At 45.2% G+C, this 11,102-nt stretch overlaps 1 protein-coding gene across 3 annotated transcripts; it reads left to right on the top strand.

Moving 5' to 3' along the window:
• The first annotated feature begins 767 nt into the window (after positions 1-767).
• WDR31 (WD repeat domain 31) lies at positions 768-10,993 on the top strand. 3 transcript variants are annotated; one of them, XM_072125318.1, is made up of 10 exons: positions 768-1,050; positions 3,933-4,027; positions 5,097-5,226; positions 8,101-8,175; positions 8,265-8,409; positions 8,637-8,737; positions 9,101-9,168; positions 9,532-9,673; positions 9,932-10,094; positions 10,575-10,993. In XM_072125318.1, the coding sequence occupies exons 2-10, from the start codon at positions 3,981-3,983 to the stop codon at positions 10,733-10,735; spliced, it is 1,032 nt and encodes a 343-aa protein (XP_071981419.1). In that variant the 5' UTR covers positions 768-1,050; positions 3,933-3,980; the 3' UTR covers positions 10,736-10,993. The 3 variants fall into 3 exon arrangements, with proteins under 3 accessions (XP_071981419.1, XP_071981420.1, XP_071981421.1); XM_072125319.1 differs by lacking the exon at positions 768-1,050 and adding an exon at positions 3,414-3,504; XM_072125320.1 differs by lacking the exon at positions 768-1,050 and adding an exon at positions 3,722-3,842.
• The last annotated feature ends 109 nt before the right edge of the window (positions 10,994-11,102 follow it).

Raw genomic sequence — 11,102 nt, forward strand, 5'->3', positions numbered from 1 at the left:
CATTCAGAAATACAGGCCACAAAGGGGGCCGATTCTCAGACACCTTGGCCACAAAAAGGGTGGGTTACTCAGACATACAGGCTGAAAAAGTGTGCTGGACACTCAAACACTGGCCGCAAACATCGAAATACTGGATGGGACTTCTAAATACTGGCCACAAAAGAGCGTGATAATCTGAAATACTGGCCACAAAAGAGGGCGGGATTTAGAAATACGTGCCACGAAAGGGGGCAGGCTCAGAAATGCTGGCCACAAAGAGGGTGTGACACATTTTGAAATACTGCCAACATAAAGGGTTGGCTACTCAAAAATACAGAACGGAGCGGAACTCATAATTACAGGCCACAAAGGGTCAGATCTTTAATGCCACCAGCCACAATAGGGGTGGGATTAAAAAACGACTTTCTGCAAAAAGTCGCAAAAATACCAGCAACTAAGCCGTATAGGGCTTAAAAATACGGGCCGAATAAGGGGGCAGACATTACCCTATGCGATTGTATGTTTCTGGATATTATTGTGTGTCATACATCATGGGTTGCGAAATGTAAAATGGTTTGGATTTGTTTTTAAATGATTGTAAAAGTTTTATATGAGCCAAAATGTTGTAAAGTACACAAAATCAGCGCAGAAAATGGCGAGTAATGTCACCATGGAGACCTGACTTTATGATGGATGCCGCTAGCAGCCAATAAGAATGAAGCTCTCAACTACCAGAGACCATGGGAAACATGAAAGCAGAAACCTAATTGGTTACAACTCCCTTGCACTTGTTCCCCTTAGTCTCCCCGGGGAGAGTGAGGACTGCCAGGTCTCATACTGATGCTGGGGAATGTTCTAGGTGAGGGGTAAAATTATTGCCCCCTGTGTGTGGCGATAGAACCGCACCCCAATGTGGGAGGCGGAACCAATGGAGCGGGTGCAGCGGGGAGGCTTTTCTAGGTGACACCTGGTCCCTGGTAACCGGCGCCGCGTCGCTAAGGAGACAGAGAGACGGCGGCAGAAGGTGACGGGAGGATGGAGGAGCCCCGGGGGCCGGAGCCGCCATGTGTGGTGAGGAGCCGTGTATACGTCACATCTCTGCTGTATATATACCGGGCACAGGGCGGGGCATATATGTATGATGTATACAGCACGTCTACCATCAGCTATTAGCAGTAAGACGCTGTTCACACCTGCATATTCCAGTGTCCATCAGGATTTACAACACATTTACCACATGGACCAGTATTTACAGGGATATCTGGGGCCTGTATGGAGGGGGCGCCTGGCCCTGAGTCACATCAGACACATTTGGGTTGTTAAGAAGCTGAAATGTAGCCAAAAGAATAAACCACCTGCTACTCTCTGGATTTTTCTGGAGTGCGGGATCTATCTATCTATCTATTATCTATCTATCTCCTATCTATTCCTCTTATTATATATCTGCCTACCATTCATCTATCTATCTCATATTTATCTCATATTTATCATATATCTATATGTATCTATTTCCTCATAAATAAAAGTAAAAAAAAATAGGCTGCACACCACAATATATAAAAAGAGTGGGTACTTTATTCACCCAAGTGCTATGTTTCGGATCCTCTTCAGAATCCTTTCTTAAGGTGTGCAGCCTATTTTTTACTTTTATGTATGAAGAGGTGGAGAGTCAAACCACTGAGAAGGGGCGAGCACCCAAACTAAGCTTCCTAAAGTGGTGCAGCTGTGAACTTGATTAATGTATCTATCTATCTATCTATCTATCTATCTATCTATCTATCTATCTCTCTATCTGTTTGGTATTCATCTATTAATCTGTGAATATGTTCGGGTCTGTGGACACATGGGGCAGGTTTGCAGCTCAGTGTCAGTGTCACTTGTACACTCACCGGCCACTTTATTAGGTACACCATGCTAGTAACGGGTTGGACCCCCTTTTGTCTTCAGAACTGCCTCAATTCTTCGTGGCATAGATACAACAAGGTGCTGGAAGCTCCTCAGAGATTTTGCTCCATATTGACATGATGGCATCACACAGTTGCCGCAGATTTGTCGGCTGCACATCCATGATGCGAATCTCCCGTTCCACCACATCCCAAAGATGCTCTATTGGATTGAGATCTGGTGACTGTGGAGGCCATTTGTGTCCAGTGACCTCATTGTCATGTTCAAGAAACCAGTCTGAGATGATTCCAGCTTTATGACATGGCGCATTATCCTGCTGAAAGTAGCCATCAGATGTTACAGGGTACATTGTGCTCATAAAGGGATGGGCATGGTCAGCAACAATACTCAGGTAGGCTGTGGCGTTGTACCAAGGGGCCCAAAGACACCATGACACCACCACCACCAGCCTGACCCGCTGATACAAGGCAGGATGGATCCATGCTTTCATGTTGTTGACGCCAAATTCTGACCCTACCATCCGAATGTCGCAGCAGAAATCGAGACTCATCAGACCAGGAAACGTTTTTCCAATCTTCTACTGTCCAATTTCGATGAGCTTGTGCAAATTGTAGCCTCAGTTTCCTGTTCTTAGCTGAAAGGAGTGGCACCCGGTGTGGTCTTCTGCTGCTGTAGCCCATCTGCCTCAAAATTCGATGTACTGTGCGTTCAGAGATGCTCTTCTGCCTACCTTGGTTGTAACGGGTGGCGATTTGAGTCACTGTTGCCTTTCTATCAGCTCGAACCAGTCTGCCCATTCTCCTCTGACCTCTGGCATCAACAAGGCATTTCCGCCCACAGAACTGCCGCTCACTGGATGTTTTTTCTTTTTCGGACCATTCTCTGTAAACCCTAGAGATGGTTGTGCGTGAAAATCCCAGTAGATCAGCAGTTTCTGAAATACTCAGACCAGCCCCTCTGTGATTGGCTGATTAGAAATTAAGTGTTAACGAGCAGTTGGACAGGTGTACCTAATAAAGTGGCCGGTGAGTTATATCCTTTGCCAGCTGCATCAGCAGACTACAGGCTGTATTATCAGTAGTCTGTTGTATTATCAGTGGGTAGGTGTATGACCACTCTGCACCCCTAGGGCTACAATCTTGGGCATCTCAGTATTTTTTGTGATCTCCTCTGTAGGCAGCGATACTGTCAATCATCCATCAGGGAACACATTGGGCCTCAATCTCAGTCTGGGAAATATTTCTCAATCGGAGCATTAGACTGAGCTATGTGGGTTCTAGTACTCTCTGATATCACCCACTTGAGAGGATGGCTGTAGTTTTGTCAGTGTCCTGAGTTAGAGGAATTACAGACCCCCGTGTGCCCCCGATCATCACTGCTGTATGTGACTGATATCCCTACATCTTATAACGCTCCTGTACTATTATAAGCTGGGCACACAAGTTTCCTGCCCCTTTAAATCCCTTTCCTCATCCTGATGACTGGGTGTAAATACCTCAGGCCACCCTGAGCCCTCCTCTCCTCACCAGGGGCTCCTGATTCTGTCAATCAGACTGACGCACTTTATCCTAATGAGATTTGCTGTCTCCTATGGCAACCTAATGCCAGGCATCGGGACAGGTAAGCAGATGCCACATTTCCCTATATATGTTTATATTCTGCTTTTATTAGATCTGATTTACGTGATCACTGACTGACCCCTCGAAGACGAAGAGAGCGGTCCATAGATAGGGGAAAGTGTTAATATCTTCATAGCCTGTAATCTGCTGAGACACAAAGAAGATTGTAGTGAGTCATCCCCTCATACCTTCCTGGATGTCTTCAGCTGTGGGAGGTTTGAGGTTTACATTAGAGAGCCATGTGCCTCCTTTACCCCACCATGGAGACGATGACATGTTCTATGTATTGGGGTGCACATGAATAACCCCAGTATTGTATGGACCAAAGCTTCAGTGGTGGTTAGAGAGAACCCTCTGGCTTTATAGATGACCTGTTAACTTTATTTCTGGATAGTCAAATGTTGATCCCTTATCTCTCCTCTTTTACAGGACACCAATTAGGATTCCTGATGTCTTGCCCCTTAATATTCCAGGATAATGGGAAAATTCCAAAGTAAAGTCAAGCGGAACAGCTCTAAATACAGGTAAATATATGACCAGGAGTGGGCAAAACAACCAAAAATGGGACAACTATTCTAAGGGTGCAGGTTCCTGTGGCTCTAGCGTAGCATTGTTTTAATACAAGACACTGGGTGCTGGTTAGCCTTTCCATAGAAATACATATGTGATCGGGCCAATGCCTGCTCCTGGCACTAGCATTAAGTTTGTAAATGCTATGCTAGCGCCACATGTGACTGCACCCTCAAGGCATGTTCCTGTGCAGGATTAAGGGTGATGCCACACATGGCGTTTTGAACCTGTTTTTGGTCAGTTTGTAAGCAGTCCGTCAATAAACGGATGCGTTTAAAAAAAAAACGCATGTGTTTTTCAAAAACGCATGCGTTATTTAACGGACTGCTTAAAAACTGACCAAAAATGGGTTAAAAACGCCATGTGTGGCATCACCCTTACCCTGCTATTAAGTGCCAGTGCAGATTGTCATTGTGTTATTGTCACCCATATTGTATCCTGGCCCCCAATTGCATGACATTTTGAGGCTGCATTCACACGTTCTGTCTGGATTGCATTTCAAAATGCTATCCAGACAGAACGGGGAGGGGCTTGGCCTATGCGCTATGCATTTCAATCCAAACAGAACGTGTGAACGCAGTCTAAGGGGTAGCCACGTCAGTGTGGACCCTGGTCCAAGGATCCACACTGTGTACAAAACCCATCCATACACTGCTCGTCCATATTCCAGTACTATAAAACATGGCCCAAAATGTCCTGAGGTGTTAAGGCTGAGGCTATGTCAGTGTGGACCCTGGCCCCAGGATTACAGCTGGGAATGTATGCTGAATAGACACCCATCCACACTGTGCACATCTCATCCATAGACTGTGGTATTGTGCACACTCTTTGATGGTATTACCGTATTATGCATCATGGCCCTAAATGTCATGACTTGTTAAGGGGCAGCTATATCAGTGTGGACCCTGGCCTCAGGATTACAGCTGTGTATGAATGCTAAATAGACACCCATCCATCCTGTGCATTCAGCTCATCCTGCAGTATTTTACACACTTTATTATACATCATTTCTTCTATGTGCAGGGCTGACAGTCATGTGGAGGAGAGCGCACCGGTACAGACGATCCAGCAGTACAGCCGTGCACACAATGACGCCGTAACATACATTGCCGCTCTGAAATCTGATCTGTGTGTGTCGGGTGGCAAAGACAAGGTAAGTACTTGTCTGCAGAGTCACTGAGCACTGGATACACCGCTGCGCTCTGAACCGCTCTGTCTTGTAATTAACTCACGACGGGTCAGATTTCTGCCTGACTAGAAGACTTTAAAGAGCGGACAGAGATTCTGGAAACACTGAGCTGCTTGTTCGGGCATCCGCATCCCAGACTCTACTAATTGTAGTTTAGATGGGTACTTAAAGGCTTTATATTTTTTTTGAATGATCACCTATGTTTAGGATAAATGGTCAACATTAGACCCACACCCCAGCAGTGTGGTGAGACTACATTTTGGCCGCTGTGGACTTTTCACACAAAGCACAGGGTTGTACATAGCTTTGTGAATGTGAAGTGGATTTATATAAACTCCTATTCTTAGTATAGGAGATCAATGTCAGATCAATAGGGGCCGACACCCTGTGCTCCCTCCAATCAACTGTTTTAAGTGGTTGTGGTTCTCAATTGAGTGTCGCTTCCGATTCACAAACCTGTGATGTCACATCCATCAGTCACATGACCTGTTTGCAGTTCAATCTAATTCAAGTGAATGGGGCTTGGCTGGAATACGAGGCATAGACACAATACAATGTATGGTGCAATATTTGGTAAGAAGTGAAGAGAGTACCTCACAACTGATTCTGTAGATATCTGCAACTACGGCATGCGCTCACCTCGCAATTTCAGATTACCCGCTCATTGGTGTCATTCGATCTCAGGAGGACTGGTCTCCATGATCTACTCCCACCTAATACGCACTAAGGCAGAGGCAACCCCGCTTCCTGCAATTGCTAGGTGGAGGGAACTGATGGCCACTCTAGATGATGACAGAGAGGCAGACCTTCTATGTTCACACCTACAGGTGTCACCAGCCTTGAATAACAAAATGGTCCAACTTCATATTATACACCAAAGCTATCTCACTCCACTGCGACTATTTAAGATGCCTCACATACCCTCCCCTGATTGCCATAGGTGCCATCCTGCCCATGCTGCATTTTGGCACATGATATGGGAATGTACTGTGCTACAATCATTCTGGTCAATTTACTCTCCTCAATGCTCCAACTGACAGTCCCGCTACGACCGGAGGTATACCTCGTTGCATTATTAGATGAGGAAATATGGCCCAAATATGTTAAAATATTCTTAACATCCACCTCTTCTTGGCCAGGAAAGCCATAGTCCTTATATGGATGGACCCAAGAACCCCAACATTAAACATGTGGAGAGGGTTTGTTAACAACATAATCCCATATGAAAAAGTGGTGTATAAGAATAGGAATAGTTCTACAAGATTTGGGACTAAAAATTTGGGTGGTGTACCTTATATACTCGAGTCGAGTATAAGCCTAGTTTTTCAGCACAAAAAATGTGCTGAAAAACCCAAACTCGGCTTATACGCGAGTCAAAAAAATAAATAAATCAAAACTCGCCTTTCTGGCGGCACCCGTAGATCTTCTGTGTGATCCATCTGGTATTGTTGTGCTGCACGACGGGGAAGGGGGGGGGGGCTATATACACTGGGGCAGGGGCTGGCAGGCTATATACACTGGGGCAGGGGCTGGCAGGCTATATACACTGGGGCAGGGGCTGGCTGGCTATATACACTTGGGCAGGGGTTGGCTGGCTACATACTGGAGAGGCTGTGACCAATGCATTTCCCACCCTCGGCTTATACTCGAGTCAATAGGTTTTCCCAGTTTTTTGTGGTAAAATTAGGGGCCTCGGCTTATACTCGAGTATATACGGTACATCTGATACCCGCCTATATCTCCAACGACCTAACTGATGCCATTCGAGCTTTATCTTAACCCCCTAAACCAGTGGTGGCGAACCTATGGCACGGGTGCCAGAGGTGGCACTCAGAGCCCTTTCTGTGGGCACTCAGGCCATCACTGCAGGACAGAGTACACCAAACACGACCAAATCCACCAAATCTTTCAGCAGTCCCAGGCAACTTAAGAGATGCTGCTCTAAGCGCTATTTTAAAGCGACACTTCATTGGCTGTTAGGAACTGCAGGAAAAGTGAGAAGGTGATGACAGAACTGCATTATCTTTGGGGGTCATCCAGCTAGACCCACCATTCTTCCTGTACAGAGAGAATCTATTTGCCCTCTTTCTTTCAACTGTATTAGTGGAATTAGGCGGCTGATACAATTGAAAGATGTGGAAGAACACGTTGCAATAAGTTACAGCTTAAATTCCATGTTGGCACTTCACGGTAAATAAGTGGATTTTGGTTGTATTTTGGGCACTCGGTCTCTAAAAGGTTCGCCATCACTGCCCTAAACTGTGATCTTGTGACACCTGGATCCAATTGAACAGATGTATTGTCGCTGCACAGGAGGGATGCCATGGGAGGGATGGATCTTTTGCTAATTTTGTTATGTTCTTTTACCACTGTTTTTGTTTGGTTTACAAGCTGTATACTCTGCAATATCTGTATAATATCCCACATCCAGTAGAACGCACTGCTAGAGCCTGCTTAGTCTATTGTATAGATCCTGCCGCTAACTGTATAATACCAAATGCTCAATAATGTACTGTCACCGTATGTAATCTATTGTTATAAGGAAGTGAAGAGAGTTCACTCTCTGTGGACCACCACTAATCTGACATTTGTTGGCTATTTGATCCTGTGGCCCACAGCCTCCGTATGGCGCATGTAGCGGTGCAGGGTGAGCAGCGCTTAGCATCCTCTTTGTGATGTACAGTGCTCCCCTGTGACACCTGTAGGCACCTGCACAGAGAGTACACTCATTTAGAAATGTATTCCCTAAGCAGGTTCTCAAGGGATTGGACCGAGAGTTCACCTGCTGCACAGAATCCATCATTACTCTGTATATTTCTGTTCTTTCCTATGTCTCAGGCTGTAGTGGTGTCTAACTGGAGGACGGGCGCAGCACTGAAGAGATTTGTGGGGCACGAGCGAGAGGTGTCTAAGGTGAGTTTGTGCTTATAGGATACATTGGTGACTATACACATTGTATGGTGACCTATATACATCCGGCTCTCAATGTTCTTATCTTACAGGTCGCCTGCGTGTTCGGATCCAATCGCTTCTTCAGCGCCTCCCGGGATAAGACTGTTCTCCTCTGGGATCTACACTGTAAAGCCGGCAGTGCTCAGAAGTTCATTGGACATCATCTAATAGTCACAGGGCTGGCAGTAAGCCCCGGTGTGTACTGACTAAGCCATTATATTATACATCTTCATAATATGATCATTGTGTTTTAGTGACCTATCTATAGATAATTCTGTCCTATAACACCTTGATGATGCTTGGATCTCATGTGTGGTTGCAGACCTCAATATCCTTTTATTTTACTCTTTTTTTATACAATTTATGGCTAGAATATGACACCCAAATCCTGGGAGAACTAACTTTCTTTCTATCACTTGCAGATTGCACCAAACTGGTGACAGGATCCCGCGACAACACTCTGTGTAAATGGGACGTGGAGACGGGGCAATGTCTACTCAAAGTTGCTGTGTCTCGAAATCTAGTACGTTTAGACCCTCAGGACTGGGTGGGCTATCACTATATGTTTACTGGTGGTACCACAGCCCCTCTGCTCTCTCCAGTACTGGTTCCAGCATCGGGCAGGGAATTGTAATTATATTAACTGTCCGGCAGGGGGCAGCAGCATCCAATTTTACAGGATTTGAGGTTCAATTTGTTGGTCGGGTAAAATTTGGGAAAAATAAGGAGATCCTACTCCTAGTCACTCCCACCGATCACTAACTGATAGCCTATCGGTAAGATAGACCATCAATATAAGTTCCTCAATGGTCAATGTAACGGTCAGCAGTGGGTTAACGTAGCGTATTATGGTACAGGATCCTGATTTTGACTTTCTGTCCTGCAGGTAACTCACCTGTGTTGGGTTCCTGGAGAGTCCTACATCGTGCAGACCTCTGAGGATAAGAGCACCCGGTCAGTAATCACAGAACAATAGTTTCTTCCATGGTGATATTAAGCTCGTGTTACACTACATAGGGGCAAATGTCTGCTAAAAGTTAGTGGTCAATAACAGGGCAAGGTTATAGCCTTTAAGTGGTGAGAATAGAGTTCTTCCTTCCTATGTCACCTGCTAATGAAAAATACAGGTCAGTAAAATCCCTTAATTTTTTACTAATCTAAACCGGAGATTATGACCCACCTCTCCTTTACCACCCCTGCATTCAGAACATGGCATGACCTTCTTTAAAGGGTAACTTCACTCAAGATGTGCATATTACATATATATCACATATATATCCCAGAATTCATGTTCTTCTTGATGCCTCTACTATTTAGTGTCTGGGACACGCGTGACCTGCAGGTGGCGCACACGTTCCCCTTGAAGCAGTACATCCAGATGCATTGTGATGTCAGTGAGGACGGCAATTACTGTGTGACCAGCAGTAACGGTTTCGGTGGCCAGGGCTGTGAAGCTACGGTGAGACGTCTTTACCCCTTCTCTGCTGGACTGCACAATCATTATAATCTCAGGGTTTTTTTAAGTTAGAGATTATATATATATATTACTGGAACTATTTACCTTCTGGGAACAAAAATAGCAAAATCTCTTAAAAATATCTATGTGCTGTATCATCAGACTTTAAAGGGAGGATCTCATTCTACATTGACAGTAGTTTGATGTGGCTGATAACAGAGATCACCACAACCTAAACTTGCCTTCTTGTCTTCTTCACAGCTGTGGGACCTCCGGAAGACTAAAGACATAGTGTGTGAATATAAGGGGCACCTACAGAGCACTACGTCCTGCATTTTCCTTCCCAAGGGAATGTGTGACACCTCCCTGGTGGCCACCACGTCACATGACTGCACCGTGAAGGTTTGGGAGCGCGATACGGCCGGTATGTGATCAGTCTTTATACCTTTCTCTTATTCATTACCTAAAGGGGCATTCCCATTTATGACATTCACATGGGATGTGTCCCTGCTGCAGGGTCTTTTGTAGAATGGGGGATGAACTTCAATTTCCTGCACAGGGAGCGGTGAATAGTGGAACGCAGTATATAACTATCACTATATAACATCACTGTATAGCGTGGGGATAGTTTTTAGTTATAGTTTTTGTACCTGCTGTGTTGTATTGTGGGAAATGTAGTTTATTGCAATGTACATTCCCCTCACTGCAGCCAATCAGATTATCATAGTGTTTAGATATAAGGCCCTGCAGTCTGAGAGCTAAAAGGAAGATGATTGCAGCTTTGGTTCTGACTAGAGTATATTCCTCTATATAATTAGTAGATTTGACTTTCACGTGTTACTATGTCTTTGCGGTTTGCATGGCTCCTACTTTGCCTTTCTCTTTCTCTCTCCCTCTCCACAAGGGTGTGTGTGCAGCCTGTTCCTGGACGGCTCGGGGCCCCTGGCATCTCTGGCTGTCTGTGATAACACATCTATCCTCTGCGCCAGCTTCAACTCAGGAATTCAGTCTCTTCAGCTAGACTGCAGCAGGGGCACCTCACTGCGACAGGTGGCAAAGTTCTAACTATGGTGCTACAATACGCCTGGCACTGCAGAGTGGAGATTTACAATGGCTATTGGACACAGACAAGCTGATTCAGATCATGGTGCTCCTGTGCCGTCCCCCCGACCACAATGGTAGACACTCAGTGGGCAGCATCGGTACACGTTGTCACCTGGGTTCTGGATGGACATCTGATCACAATAGGTAGCACTGCCGTGAACTGTCCTCGTGATGAACATTAACACTTGAAGCTGTTTCAATTAGTAACCATGCACTTGATAGATTTGTGTTGTGTGTGATCATTTGTCATGTGTACGATCACTTTATTTTCATAGGATTTTTATATTTGTTTGTATTCTGTTTGTAGATTATTACTGTATATTTCCTT

This window comes from Engystomops pustulosus, chromosome 9 (genome assembly GCF_040894005.1).
Source record: "Engystomops pustulosus chromosome 9, aEngPut4.maternal, whole genome shotgun sequence".
Lineage (NCBI taxonomy): Eukaryota > Metazoa > Chordata > Amphibia > Anura > Leptodactylidae > Engystomops > Engystomops pustulosus.

Coding starts and splice junctions, on each gene's coding strand:
- WDR31 (XM_072125318.1), top strand. CDS start 3,981: ATGGGAAAATTCCAAAGTAAAGTCAAGCGGAACAGCTCTAAATACAG. Junction 8,176..8,264: donor ACGAGCGAGAGGTGTCTAAG/GTGAGTTTGTGC, acceptor CTTATCTTACAG/GTCGCCTGCGTGTTCGGATC. Junction 9,674..9,931: donor GCCAGGGCTGTGAAGCTACG/GTGAGACGTCTT, acceptor TCTTCTTCACAG/CTGTGGGACCTCCGGAAGAC.